At 37.3% G+C, this 12,181-nt stretch overlaps 2 protein-coding genes across 2 annotated transcripts; one reads left to right on the top strand and one right to left on the bottom strand.

Annotated features, from left to right (window-relative positions):
• The first annotated feature begins 415 nt into the window (after nt 1-415).
• Nucleotides 416-739, top strand: LOC133860296 (uncharacterized). The gene has a single exon (XM_062295930.1). The coding sequence runs from the start codon at nt 416-418 to the stop codon at nt 737-739; it is 324 nt and encodes a 107-aa protein (XP_062151914.1).
• A 3,019-nt stretch (nt 740-3,758) lies between these two features.
• On the bottom strand, nt 3,759-4,340 carry LOC133860297 (protein trichome berefringence-like 7). Its single transcript, XM_062295931.1, has one exon. It carries the CDS (start codon nt 4,338-4,340, stop codon nt 3,759-3,761), a length of 582 nt encoding a protein of 193 aa, XP_062151915.1.
• Nucleotides 4,341-12,181: the final 7,841 nt, after the last annotated feature.

Consider the following 12,181-nt stretch of genomic DNA (forward strand, 5'->3'; position numbering starts at 1 on the left):
GCAAAAGCTTGCATAAGGATATTGGTACAGACTTGAAGTTTAGCATTTCATTTCACCCTCAAACTGGCAGCCCATCAGAGTAGACCAATAAGATCTTAGAAGACATGTTGCGAGCATGAGTTTTGGATTTCTAGGGTGGCTGGATTCATTATCTACCTTTGATTGAATTTGCTTACAACAATAGTTACAAAGTAACTATTAGGATTCCATCCAATGAGGAACTCTACGGATGGAGATGTCAATCACCCTTATATTGGAGCAACGCTGAGGAGCGACAGCTATTAGAGGTCGAAATGATTCAAGACATGCGAGGCTAGGTAGTTCTTATTAGACAAAGGATGGTAGTTGCCCAAAGCCGACAAAAAGCTATGCTGACAATCGAAGTCGAGTTCTCGAGTTCGAAGAAGGGGATCAGATGTTTCTGAAGATATCTCCAATGAAGAGAGTGATGAGATTTGGAAAGAAGGGGACTTTAAGCCCTCGATTTATTGGACCCTTCGAGATAAAATATAGGGTGGGGAAACTAGCTAACCAGGTTACCTTACCAGCAGACTTGGAAGGGATGCACGATGTCTTCCATGTCTCAATGTTAGGAAAGTATATAACTAGCCTGGATATGGTGGTAGAGTATGAGCCACTAGGAATAGAAGAAGAACTGACTTACGAGGAGAAGCCGGGGCAGATTTTGGATCGAAAGGAGCAAGCATTATGGGAGGCAAAGCAGAACATGAAGAACTGATATCCATACCTATTTGAAGATTCTCTGTGTATGGTTAATGTCATTGGATTATTTTGCACTAAGGAAGGTTGAAGAGTTCAACTATGCATAGTTATTTTCCTATCCGGGAAACGCCCCGAGAAATTAATTAACTGGTAATTAACTGGTAATTAACTTCACAATTTGCCTGCCAGCCCCCATTCCACAATGAATAAGACTTAGGGATCTTTACTCTTAAAAAAGAGAATACTTTGTAGAGGAAACATAAAATATTCTATCAACATTTATTACAACCACAACATCTACTAAGAATCATTACATAATTGAAATCAAATTAGATGAATCATCGATATAAAAGATCCAAACTTAAAAATAAAAATACACAATTGAGCTTCAAATGCTAAGCCTACAATATCATCCAAAAGTACTAATTACTATGAGCGATTTTTGAAATCTTGTAATCAGTTCTCAAGCATAACCGAATTGATTTCACTATGCCAAACGGCCATATTAGCCTCGAGGTCCATCTCAAGTCCAACATCTAGGGGTGGTCCAACTATAAAACAACACATGTTTCATAGGTGGGAAAGATACAAGAATAAATCCATAACTTAGTGAGTAATAATACACATGGTGACAGGTTATCAATGTAGTGAATTCAGTTATTTATAAATCACATGCAGTAATGCAACTTTACAGTTTATTGTTTGGCAAGGTCATCAAGTATGCAATATATATATATATATATATATATATATATATATATATATATATATATATATATATATATATGTTGTAATAAGAGAATCATATCATAGCTCAACACCATATGGTTTACTCAAGATATTAACCCCTTCCAGGCAAGGTTGGTGCTGTCTCGAGGGACCTATAATACAATATCGATGCCCTGCATATTGTACGTTACCGTCCATCATTAGCAGCTCGACCTTCGATCTCGGGTGGCCCACGCCACTAATGATGTCTGTCTATAGTGACCACTACTCAAGCATGGTTGCGTCGATCGTAAAAACCCTTAGATCCAAGACCAAACTCAAAAATAAACTTTTGAACATAGGGTTAATGTGACGACTCATTTCTTTTTTTTTTTGAAATATGAAAATGAGTCATCACAGTGGTACGACTATGTGTCGTTTAGCCATCATACGGTACACATCCCATAATATATACTTGATATTCAGAGTTACATCTATGCAGCAGAACATTCAATTATACATAATCTAAATAGCGGAAAAACACTTCTATAATATAACTCTTAATCACAAAAGAGCCATACATAATTCTATCGATTTAAGGCTTAATCTTAACATTATTTATATAACAAAGAATAGCTATCAAACTATGTGTCACAAACGACACTAGCCATATACAAAATAACTACAAAAGATGGACAACCCATGGTCCAACACATTACAATTGTCGCGTCGAGCTATTGTTGCAATATCCCAAGTACTGTGCTACAAGGTCATCCTTTACATCCGCTAAACTTGCAGCCAAAGCATTAATGTCTTCACTGTTGTGGGGTTAATCACATCCACATAGGTGAAAATATGAGTTCATTAGCTCAGCAATAAATTATTAAGGTCTCAATAGTATAAAACCCATTAAGTTTTCACAAAGAACTGACATTTCCTTTTATCATTTATTTACAATAACAACTACTGTTTTTAGTTATGAAAATCATTCCCTTGAAAACATATCGTAGCTGATAAAGTAAACACTGATATTCCAAAAATCCATGAAAGCATACTATGTAGCTGTGTCATTCAACCTCATAGGCATATAGATACAGCTCAATCATTTCATTTTATCATCCCTTTACAATTAACATATCATATTCGCATTTCAACATTCTTTTGTAAACACTTCACAATCAACATATCATATTCACATTACAACATTCTTTCATAAACACTTCACAATCAACATATCATATTCACATTTCAACTTTCTTTGGTACACACTTCACAATCAACCTATCATATTCACATTTCAACATTCTTTCGTACCCACTTCACAAATCAACATATTGTATCCATATCTCAAACATCATCATATCACCATATCACTATGAAAACACCTCAAACATCATAAAACAATGTTATGCATGTTAATCGCTTATTCCTTTTGGTTTTTGTTTTTGATGCTGTTGCCTCGGGGCTCTTCTACCCGATGGTCTTAGAGCATTTGTAATGAGCTCCTCAAAGTTTCCTCAAATTTTGGGAAAAAATTACTCTTTTGTTATTTTGGAGATCCACTTTTTAAAGGCATCAAATATCAAACTCCCTAAATATTCTCTACTTCAAATAAATACTATTTTTTATTAGTTTTAAAACAACCACTTTCAACTACTTTTAACTGTCACATGAAACCAAAATTTATTAGAAATCTCATGCTCATACAACTCCAACGCCCATCTAGCTTGTGAATGAATGATAATGGAAGCCACCAATTTGCAGTTTCAATCCTTGAACCGCATCCATGGTAATTACCCATAACAATACACACCATCAATTGAATCCACCCAATTCCAAAACAACCGAAACAGGGATACTACTAAAATAGGAAACACAACCGGGTACACAACCAACACCAAAACAGGGGACAACCCAAAACATAGGAAATCGTTTCAACAGAAAAATGGAGGCATCTAACAACAATTCAACCAAGAATCATCAACAAACCAAATCACAGTATATGGCCGAACAAGAACACAATTTATCAACTAAAAATCAACAATAATCCAAACACTCATTCAGCCAACAACATCCAAACAACCCAAAAACCCATCAACATCAACCCACAATAATCCAATCAAGAGTTGAATAGTTTTTTAAACAAAGAGGACTAAAAGGGTACTGTTGAACCAAATATGGGTGCAATGGAAATATCCATCCTTTCCGCGTGTTCTATCAATGATTCATCATCTAATACACGTTTGATTGATGCTTGCAGGCCTTTCCTTCAACCATCCAGATCTTTGAAGAGAACTGCCTTCTAATGGTGGCTAAGTACTAGACATTCAAGTTACCCGGTTGACTTCATATACACTCTTCTTATCCTCCACCCCTGTCATAAGCAAACATATCAAAGACTCCCACTGTGTTCTACCCAATGAATCACTTACAAAAATGACTCTTTTCCCACGAAGCTTCTCCAGAATCGCACCAGCACTGAACCTTGGAATATCACAATTCTGCGGTTTCCACCTCCATTTTGTATAATCGCTATCTTTCCGCCCGTTAGCCAAGCAATTGAATCCAAGTTCTGCAAATGGGCATCTTGAGGAATCATATAAAGGATAACTTTCATCATGGATCCACCTTCCATAAAAAACATCGCATGTACCATTAGATACATTGGACTCTGGAATTTCATAACTACGAATCACTGGGCTAAAAGTGGGAAATAAATACATATATCCAAATGCCATGGCTGAAAGGAAGGATATCAATGAAATCATTCCCACAAGTCCATCGAAGGATAGAAATACCAAGATTTTACAATGACCCATTGCCATTCTCTCACGAAAACAGAGAACCCTTGTGCAGAAAGGCCGGAAATGGCCAAATGTGGCCCAACCGAACTCACTGATCATCACCATCTTTTGAACACCCCGCAAAATCAACCACGAAAATGAAGCAAACCCACATCAAAATACATCCCCATTAACTCAAAGTGCCTACACAGATGAAACTACAAAAGTGAACCAAAACACTTTACTGCCAACTAACCAGAAAAATATCAAATCAAGAGAAAATCTTCAGCACTGGAGGACCCATGAGGCACAGAATCTGGAACCACCACAAAATGCTCAAAAGTAAACAGCAATCTTACAGTTTCAGCAACTAGAAACTGAGGGAAAACTAAGATGTGCAGATTGAGGGCGTTCGGGGAAGCTGGAGCTGGATGAGCGAGGAGGATTACTGGTGAAGGTTGAGGACGTTTTGGTCATTTGCTCATTTCGTAAAGAGTCTTCTGACAATGGCTTTGTTCATTTCGTAAACTATTCAACATCAACTCTTTGTTCTTCTCGCCGACTCCCTCTCCCGATCTCTGACTCTCCCTCTCTCCCGATCTCCTCAGTCTCTCGATCTCTCTCTCTTCAATCTCTCTTCTCATCTCTGATCTCTCTCTTGACCTCATCTTTCACTCTCGGTCTCTCTACTCTCTCTGTGTATCTGGACTCGGCGAGAAGAACAAAAGAAGAGGAAAGAAGAATAAGAAAAGGAAGAGGAAGAACTGGAAATAAAGAGGAGGAAGAGATGCGTTCAGTAGATCAAGAACGCGGGAAGAACGAATAAAGAAATAGAAAATACGAAGAGACGAGCGAAGCTTGCCTCCCTAGACCAGACGAGCAGATCTTATGATCGCCAAAGTTACTGTAGCACTAAGGAGCTTGCTGCGGAGGTGATTTTGAGGAAACTCAGCAGAATTTGAGGAAAAAGCTTATTTGAGGAGCTCATTACAAATGCTCTTACACTTGCTATTTCTGTTTCGATTCGATTGCCCCGAGACTCTTCAACCCGGTGGTCTTACACTTGCTATTTCTATTTCGATTGCCCCGGGACTCTTCAACCCGGTGGTTTTATGTTTGATTGACGCCTCGGGGCTCTTCAATCTAATGGTCTTACGCATGATGTTTCTGTTTTGATTGCCCCAAGGCTCTTCAACCCGATGGTCTTACACATGATCTTTTTGATGCCCCGGGGCCTTCTACCCGGTGGTCTTACACATACTTGTTCTTGATGCCCCAGAGCTCTTTACACCCAGTGGTCTTAAGCATATTGTTTCTAATACCCCATGGCTCCTTTTACTTGGTGGTCTTACACATGCTCTGCCAAGATATCTTTCAACCTTGGTCTTACGTTCAACGTCAATTCTTTCGTTCATGTTTATGCTCATTATGTTCAATTCATCCTATACTTAAATACTTTACAATTACTTTCATGATCATGCCTTTAACACATGCTATTTTCACAACTCAATCATTATATCAAATTCTCATCTCATACATGATTCTATTTTCACAACTCAAACATCATATCAACATTTCATAATCATATTTCTATCAACATTTCATAACTATATCTCAATTTACATTTCATAACTATATCTATTCTCATCTCATACATCATTCTATTTTCACAATCATCATCTCAAGTACCATTTCATCATCTTAAGCACATAATCAACATAAATAACAATAGCTCCATTATAAAATTCGTAACTTAAAACTCTTTAAGTTTTCAGTGAGTAAAATACTCATCTTGGCTGCACGGACATTAGGCTCAACTTACGGGTTCCTAGACAACCATTTGCAATGCACAATTTGAAAATCAATATATTGCACAACACTTAGCACCTTCTAACACTAGACTTACACTTAGCTCTCAAATTGCTCAAGAGTTAGACCCATGGAAAACCCACAGAATTTCTAGGGTTCCATTTGACAACCCAATCACAATAAATACTAACCCATAAGATTTACTTAGGGTGAGACACTAGAAATTACAACTTTAACATATACCCAAAAAGCTAGGGTTTTGAAAACTTACTAAAATTCGCCCAAATGCAACCCAACACATGGAGAATGTTTAGGAAGCTCCAAAATGTCCAAATCCTAAAGAATAACCAAGAACACTTCAAGATTTAACCCAACATCTCAAAGAAGATGAGTTTACAAAATTACCTCAAACCAATCGGTCAAAACGTAGATCGGGCTTCGTAGATCACGTTTCCGGGGTTAGATTTGAGGTTGGGGGCTTGGATTTTCATAGATTTAAGGTTTTCTATGAAAACCCTAAGAGAAAATTGTGTGGAAGATGGAGAAATCAGAGAAAATGAGCCAAATGAGCTCATTCTTGCATTTATGTTAAGTGCCGTCCGAATGGGTTAAGTGAGTGTCTGGACATGCGCATTTTAAATCGCAGGCGTCCTCAAGAGAGTCTGGAAGGTTAGCGAATGGTAACTCACTGACCCCAGCGTCTGCAATAGGGTCCGGACGGACTGCAGACAGGGAACACATTGACTCCAGCGTCCCCATTGGCCTCTGGACAATGTTGCGGACGCAAGACATAGAATGTCCATCCGAGCCTATTTTTGCATCCAGACTTGACCCTAAGTGTTTTCTAAACGTGTCCTAGGTATTTTATTGCATTTTTACTAACTCTAATAAATTATTTAGCCTAATTTACAGTTAAAACACTTAATTAATATATCGAATATTACAGTTAACCTGTATAGTAATCCCATGGTCATTATCCTGCACATACCAGTGTACCATGTCATACGATGCAATTTAATCTTCGCCATATTTTACACGCATGCTTTATAAACTCATAATTTTCATTATCATGTTATTAATCACTCATTTTCACAAAATAGAGTTCACAGTAATTATAATTATATTTCATGTGAGTTGTAAAAATGCGGTTTGGTACACAAAATAATCATGCTATGTAGGAAAAATGTAATAACAAGTATCAGTGTAAGTTTTTACTCACTTGTATCGTAAAGGTCCACCGTGAAGTTTTTTTGAGGCTCCACAACCTCGAAATCTGAGAAAGACCTATTATCAGCCCTAATTCCAAGCTAAACAAGCCCTAAATCCCAAACAAGCTCAAAATAGGCTTTCTCCCTGTTGGTCAAACATTTGGACAGAAGGGTCGAACGTTCAGTGATAGGGCAGAATCCCAGTTTCGAACCTAAAAGCCATAAAACCACATTTAAGCAAGTCCTAAGGTCTTAACATGATCCCTAACAGGGTTCTAAGTCAATAACACCTTCATGCTGAACTTTGTACGTCAAACCTCATTAAAAGAAAAAATATTAATCTAGTATTAAAACTAAAAACCAACTAGAGATACAAAAATATAAGCTAGGTCATGAAAACTAAGAAACTGCATAACAATAACTTAAGAAACGAGTTGGGTTGGGAATGTTAACTCCTTGAAGATCAAGAACCAAGAAAGTTCATTCTCTCTCTCCAAAACACTCTTTCACTCTAGGATAACATTGAAGGAAGGGGTTGAAATGAGTTCAAAGGGGCAAGGGTGTGGGGTATTTAAAGGCTTGACGCGTCTGAAGATAAGGATGAGCTGTTTTTACACATAACTGCAGAACATTAAACATTCAGTGTACTATTTTATCCAATGGTTTTGGGTCAGATCGAAATGTTTGGTGGTCCTTGGTTGAAATTTTGGTAGTCTCTGGTCAAACGTTCGGTGTACCTTCTCACACAAAGCTGATGCTTGAACAGTAACATAGGTCAGATTCTCAAACTTTCGTGACGTAAGCTTTGAACGTTCGGTGTACTGTGATATTGAACGTTCAGTAAGTCGAATGTTCGGCCATGACGAAAAATCAAAATTTACCTCTTTGTCAAATCCTAATCCCTCATTAACACTGATTAAGGCTTACTTAACCCTAATTAATGTTTGAGGTATTATAGTTCAACCTTGTACTGGACAAATGTCCGACGTCAAGGCCGAACATTCGACCTCCCTGTTCGAACGTTCGACCCTTGGGCAGAAAGTCTATTTTGAACTTTTGAGATCACAGTTTTGGTCTAGAACTAATATTAGGTCTTTTCTCAGTTTTCAAGGAACCTCTCGAGGATTAGGATTTGGTGGAAGCACCATACGACTCAAGTGAGTAAAACTCACATGGATACTTATTATTATTTTTCCATATAATATGATTATTTTGTGTACCACAACATGCACGCACTACAAAAATTTTGGTTTTTAGCCACATGCAATTAGCCACGTGGATGAGGGTCATCCACGTCGCTAACTGCTAGCCACATGCAATTAGCCACGTGGGTCCCACCTGGTTGATCCGATTGTTACTAAATGTCACTTAACAACGTGGTATTTTTATACATGTGGTAACTTAGCCACATGGCTTTTAGCCACGTGCCACCCCCGTGTGGCTAAATGCATTTTTTTTTTTTGTTTAAGAAAAAATATATTTTTAGCCACCTATTCCTAACCCACGTCGCCAAAAATCAATATTTTAAAAAAAAAAGAAAAAAGAAAAAAAGAACAGATATCGATCTATTCTTTTTTTCTTTTTTGTTCTTCCTAATATTGTATACGATATACGTATACATACGTATATCTCATTGGATCTCCCGAGAGGGCTGGTGTATCTGTCGAGATCCACGCCGGATCTTCGTCCAACTCGTTGTCGAGATCCGGCGAGGGTCGGCGAGAATACCCATGCTAGCGAGAAAAACCATTGATTGACGAAAATACCCACTCCAAAAATACCCATTTGGCCGAGAATGAGCAAAAAACACCAAAAGACACCAACTACTCCGGCGACTAACAAAAAGGACAAAAAAAAAAAAGTAACAAAAATACCAAAAATCACTGGCCTCTTCTCCATCACCGATGACGAAAACGAGCTTCTCCGGGTGTTGGCGATTGAGTCGTGTGTCCGGGTGGGGGTGAGTCGTTGTCTGCTAAAAAAAAATACAAACAAAGTGAGAAATTTTTTTGATGAAAAATGGTGAGAGATGAGAGAGTTGGAAAAAAGAAGAAAATGGGGAGAGATGAAAGAGTTGAAAAAAATAAGAAAATGAGGAGAGATGAAAGAGTTGAAATAAATAAGAAAATGAGGAGAGACGAGAGATAGAGAGATAGAGAGATTTCTACAAAAAAAAAAAAAAAAAATTAAAGGTGACAGATCTGCCTTTTTTGTTTACAGGCGACAGATCCAGCTTTTAAAAAGAAAAGGAAAAAAAATTAAAAAATGGAAAACAAAGACAAATTTAAAACAAAGGAGAGGCGCGCGGGACCCCCTTCCCCCCAAAACATGCAAATGGCGACGTGGTTTATTTGCCACGTGGCCAATTGGCCAGCGACGTGGCCATAAAGTATGTTGCTAAAATTTCAATTTTTTTTTTTTAAAAATTCAATTCTTGAAAAAAAAGGGGGGGGGGGGGGGGGGGGGGAATATTTTAGCCACGTGGTTTATGTGCCACGTGGCTAATTGGCGACGTGACAATAATTCACGTGGCTAAAATTTTAAGTATTAAAATAAATGAAAATAATTTTAATAAATTAGCCACGTGGGTTTTTTGCCAAGTGGCTAAAATTTTAAATCTAAAAAAAAAATTAAAATAATTTTAATAAATTAGCCACGTGGTTTATGTGGCACGTGACCAATAAACCATGTGGCTAAAATTTCAAACCTCAAAAACTAAATAAAAAAAAATAAAAAAATTGAAAGAATCTCAATTCCTGAGAAAATTGGAAAAAATATGAATATTTTAGCCACGTGACTTATTTACTACGTGGCTAATTGGCGATGTGGAAAAAATCAACGTGGCTAATTACCTATGCAAAGCATTTTGTTACGTGGTGGATTACCCACGTGGCGAAATCGCGATGTGGGTAATCACCACATAATGAAATCGCCACGTGGCTAAAAACCAATTTTTTTTGTAGTGATGTTTACAACAAACATAAAATATAGTTTTGATTATTGTGAACTCTATTTTTGTGAAAATAAGTAATTAATGACAAGATAATAAAAGTGATGAGTTTATGAAAACCATGCATGTAAAAGACAGTGAATATTAAATTGTATCGTATGACATGGTACACCAATATGTGCAGGATAACGGCAATGAGCTTACTATTATACAGGTTGTTCTCTATGGTCAAAGATTTATTTTTATGGTTAGCCTTGGATCCAATGGTTCTTGTGACCGGCGCAATAATGTTTGAGTGGAGGTCACTATAGATGGATGTCATTAGCGGCGTGGGCTGTTGTGATTTTTAAAGTACTCATAAGCACATGAATCGTATGCAATATAGTGTGTGTACAAGTGCAAGGTCAAATCTATAGAGAATTGTGTTGCAAAAATTAATTTATAGGGGTAATTACCTTTTCCCCCCATGAACTACCAAAAAATGCGTGATGCCCCCATGAACTACCAACTCGACCAAAATAGAGCATTCAACTACCAAAGACAACCTTTTTCCCCTATTCCGTCAGTCAAAGGGGTTAAAACAAACGGTCAACGGGTCACGTGACCGTCACACGCCGTTTTACCCTCATTTTCTTCCTCTTTTCCCCCATGAACTACCACCATCTTCCTCTTTTCCCCCATGACCTACCACCATCTTCCAACATGCCCCCATGTAAAACGGCACATGACCCGTTAACTGTTTCTTTTGACCCCTCTAACTGACGGAAGGAGGGAAAATGGTTGTCTTTGGTAGTTGAATGCTCTATTTTGGTTGAGTTGGTAGTTCATGGGGGCATCGCGCATTTTTTGGTAGTTCATGGGGGAAAAGGTAATTACCCCTAATTTATATTTAAACTAATTGGATTTTGAAAACCTTAGTACTTTTTATCAATTGTTCTTAATCAGTTTAATTTAGTTTATTATTTTGCACAAAAAAAAAAGATAAAAAAAAATTAAACACCACATTCTTGTATTTTATTCATACACCCGATAAACAAATAAGCCTTATATATTGTTCAAAGTTCCATAAATATGCATATTAAATCATTCAATGAATCCAACTTTTAAACAAATCACAACGAATACCCAATTGAAATTAAATCATCCAATGTATCCGTTTGTTAAACAAATCACAATGGATATCCTCTTTCAATCGAATGATTTGATGTATCTATTGGTTGAAACACATCGAATATCCAACTTTTAACAAATAATCATCACAACATTCAATCAAAAGACATAAATCGATCAATTAATTGAATTGGACTTGAACAATATTTTGATAAATATCGGAGTTGTATAAAATAAAATAACAAGAATGTGAGTGTTAATCAATGGGGAGGCTTTGTCTTCAACCTTAATTGAAGACTTTAGCGTCATGTAACTAAAAATAACAAGAATATGAGTGTTAATCTCCCTCCTGTCAGTGTGTTACAAGAAAAGAAAAATATATGAACTAAGTCTTTAGGGCTTCGACGTTGCTACCCTGTTGCATGGCTAGGTCAGCCTTACTCCTCTAAAAAAATAATGTGATGTCTAAAAAAATAACGTGATGCACTGCCAGGTCTAGAAAAAGAATGTGTGAGTTCGGTTGCCAGTTTTGGAAAGAAGTAGTATCTTGCAACCTCACACGCACGGCTTAGGTTTTTAAAAAGAAATCACACTCGTGCTGCACACACGTCTTTCCCCACTTGATTCCTAGGCTTCCGCATATTTCCATTCATATTAATTCATCAGCTCTTTGTTTTTCTGCCCACAACAAGGCCTTTAAATTTTCCGCTTCCATGATGAGAGTCTCAATCTTTTCAGCACCTCGATCAGGCGTTGAGGTCAAGCTTGACCTCTAATTATAGGTCAAGCTTCTTCATTCACTTCTTGGGCAACATGCTTGCATGGGCTCTAAAAACTTATTTTCCCGCTTCTTTGCAATTTCACATAAATACTGTCATTTTCTCTCAATG

The sequence above is a fragment of the Alnus glutinosa genome, chromosome 2 (assembly GCF_958979055.1).
Source record: "Alnus glutinosa chromosome 2, dhAlnGlut1.1, whole genome shotgun sequence".
NCBI lineage: Eukaryota > Viridiplantae > Streptophyta > Magnoliopsida > Fagales > Betulaceae > Alnus > Alnus glutinosa.

What these genes read in the sequence shown, in the direction of transcription:
- LOC133860296 (XM_062295930.1), top strand. Translation starts at nt 416, where the DNA reads ATGTTTCTGAAGATATCTCCAATGAAGAGAGTGATGAGATTTGGAAAG.
- LOC133860297 (XM_062295931.1), bottom strand. Translation starts at nt 4,340, where the DNA reads ATGGTGATGATCAGTGAGTTCGGTTGGGCCACATTTGGCCATTTCCGG.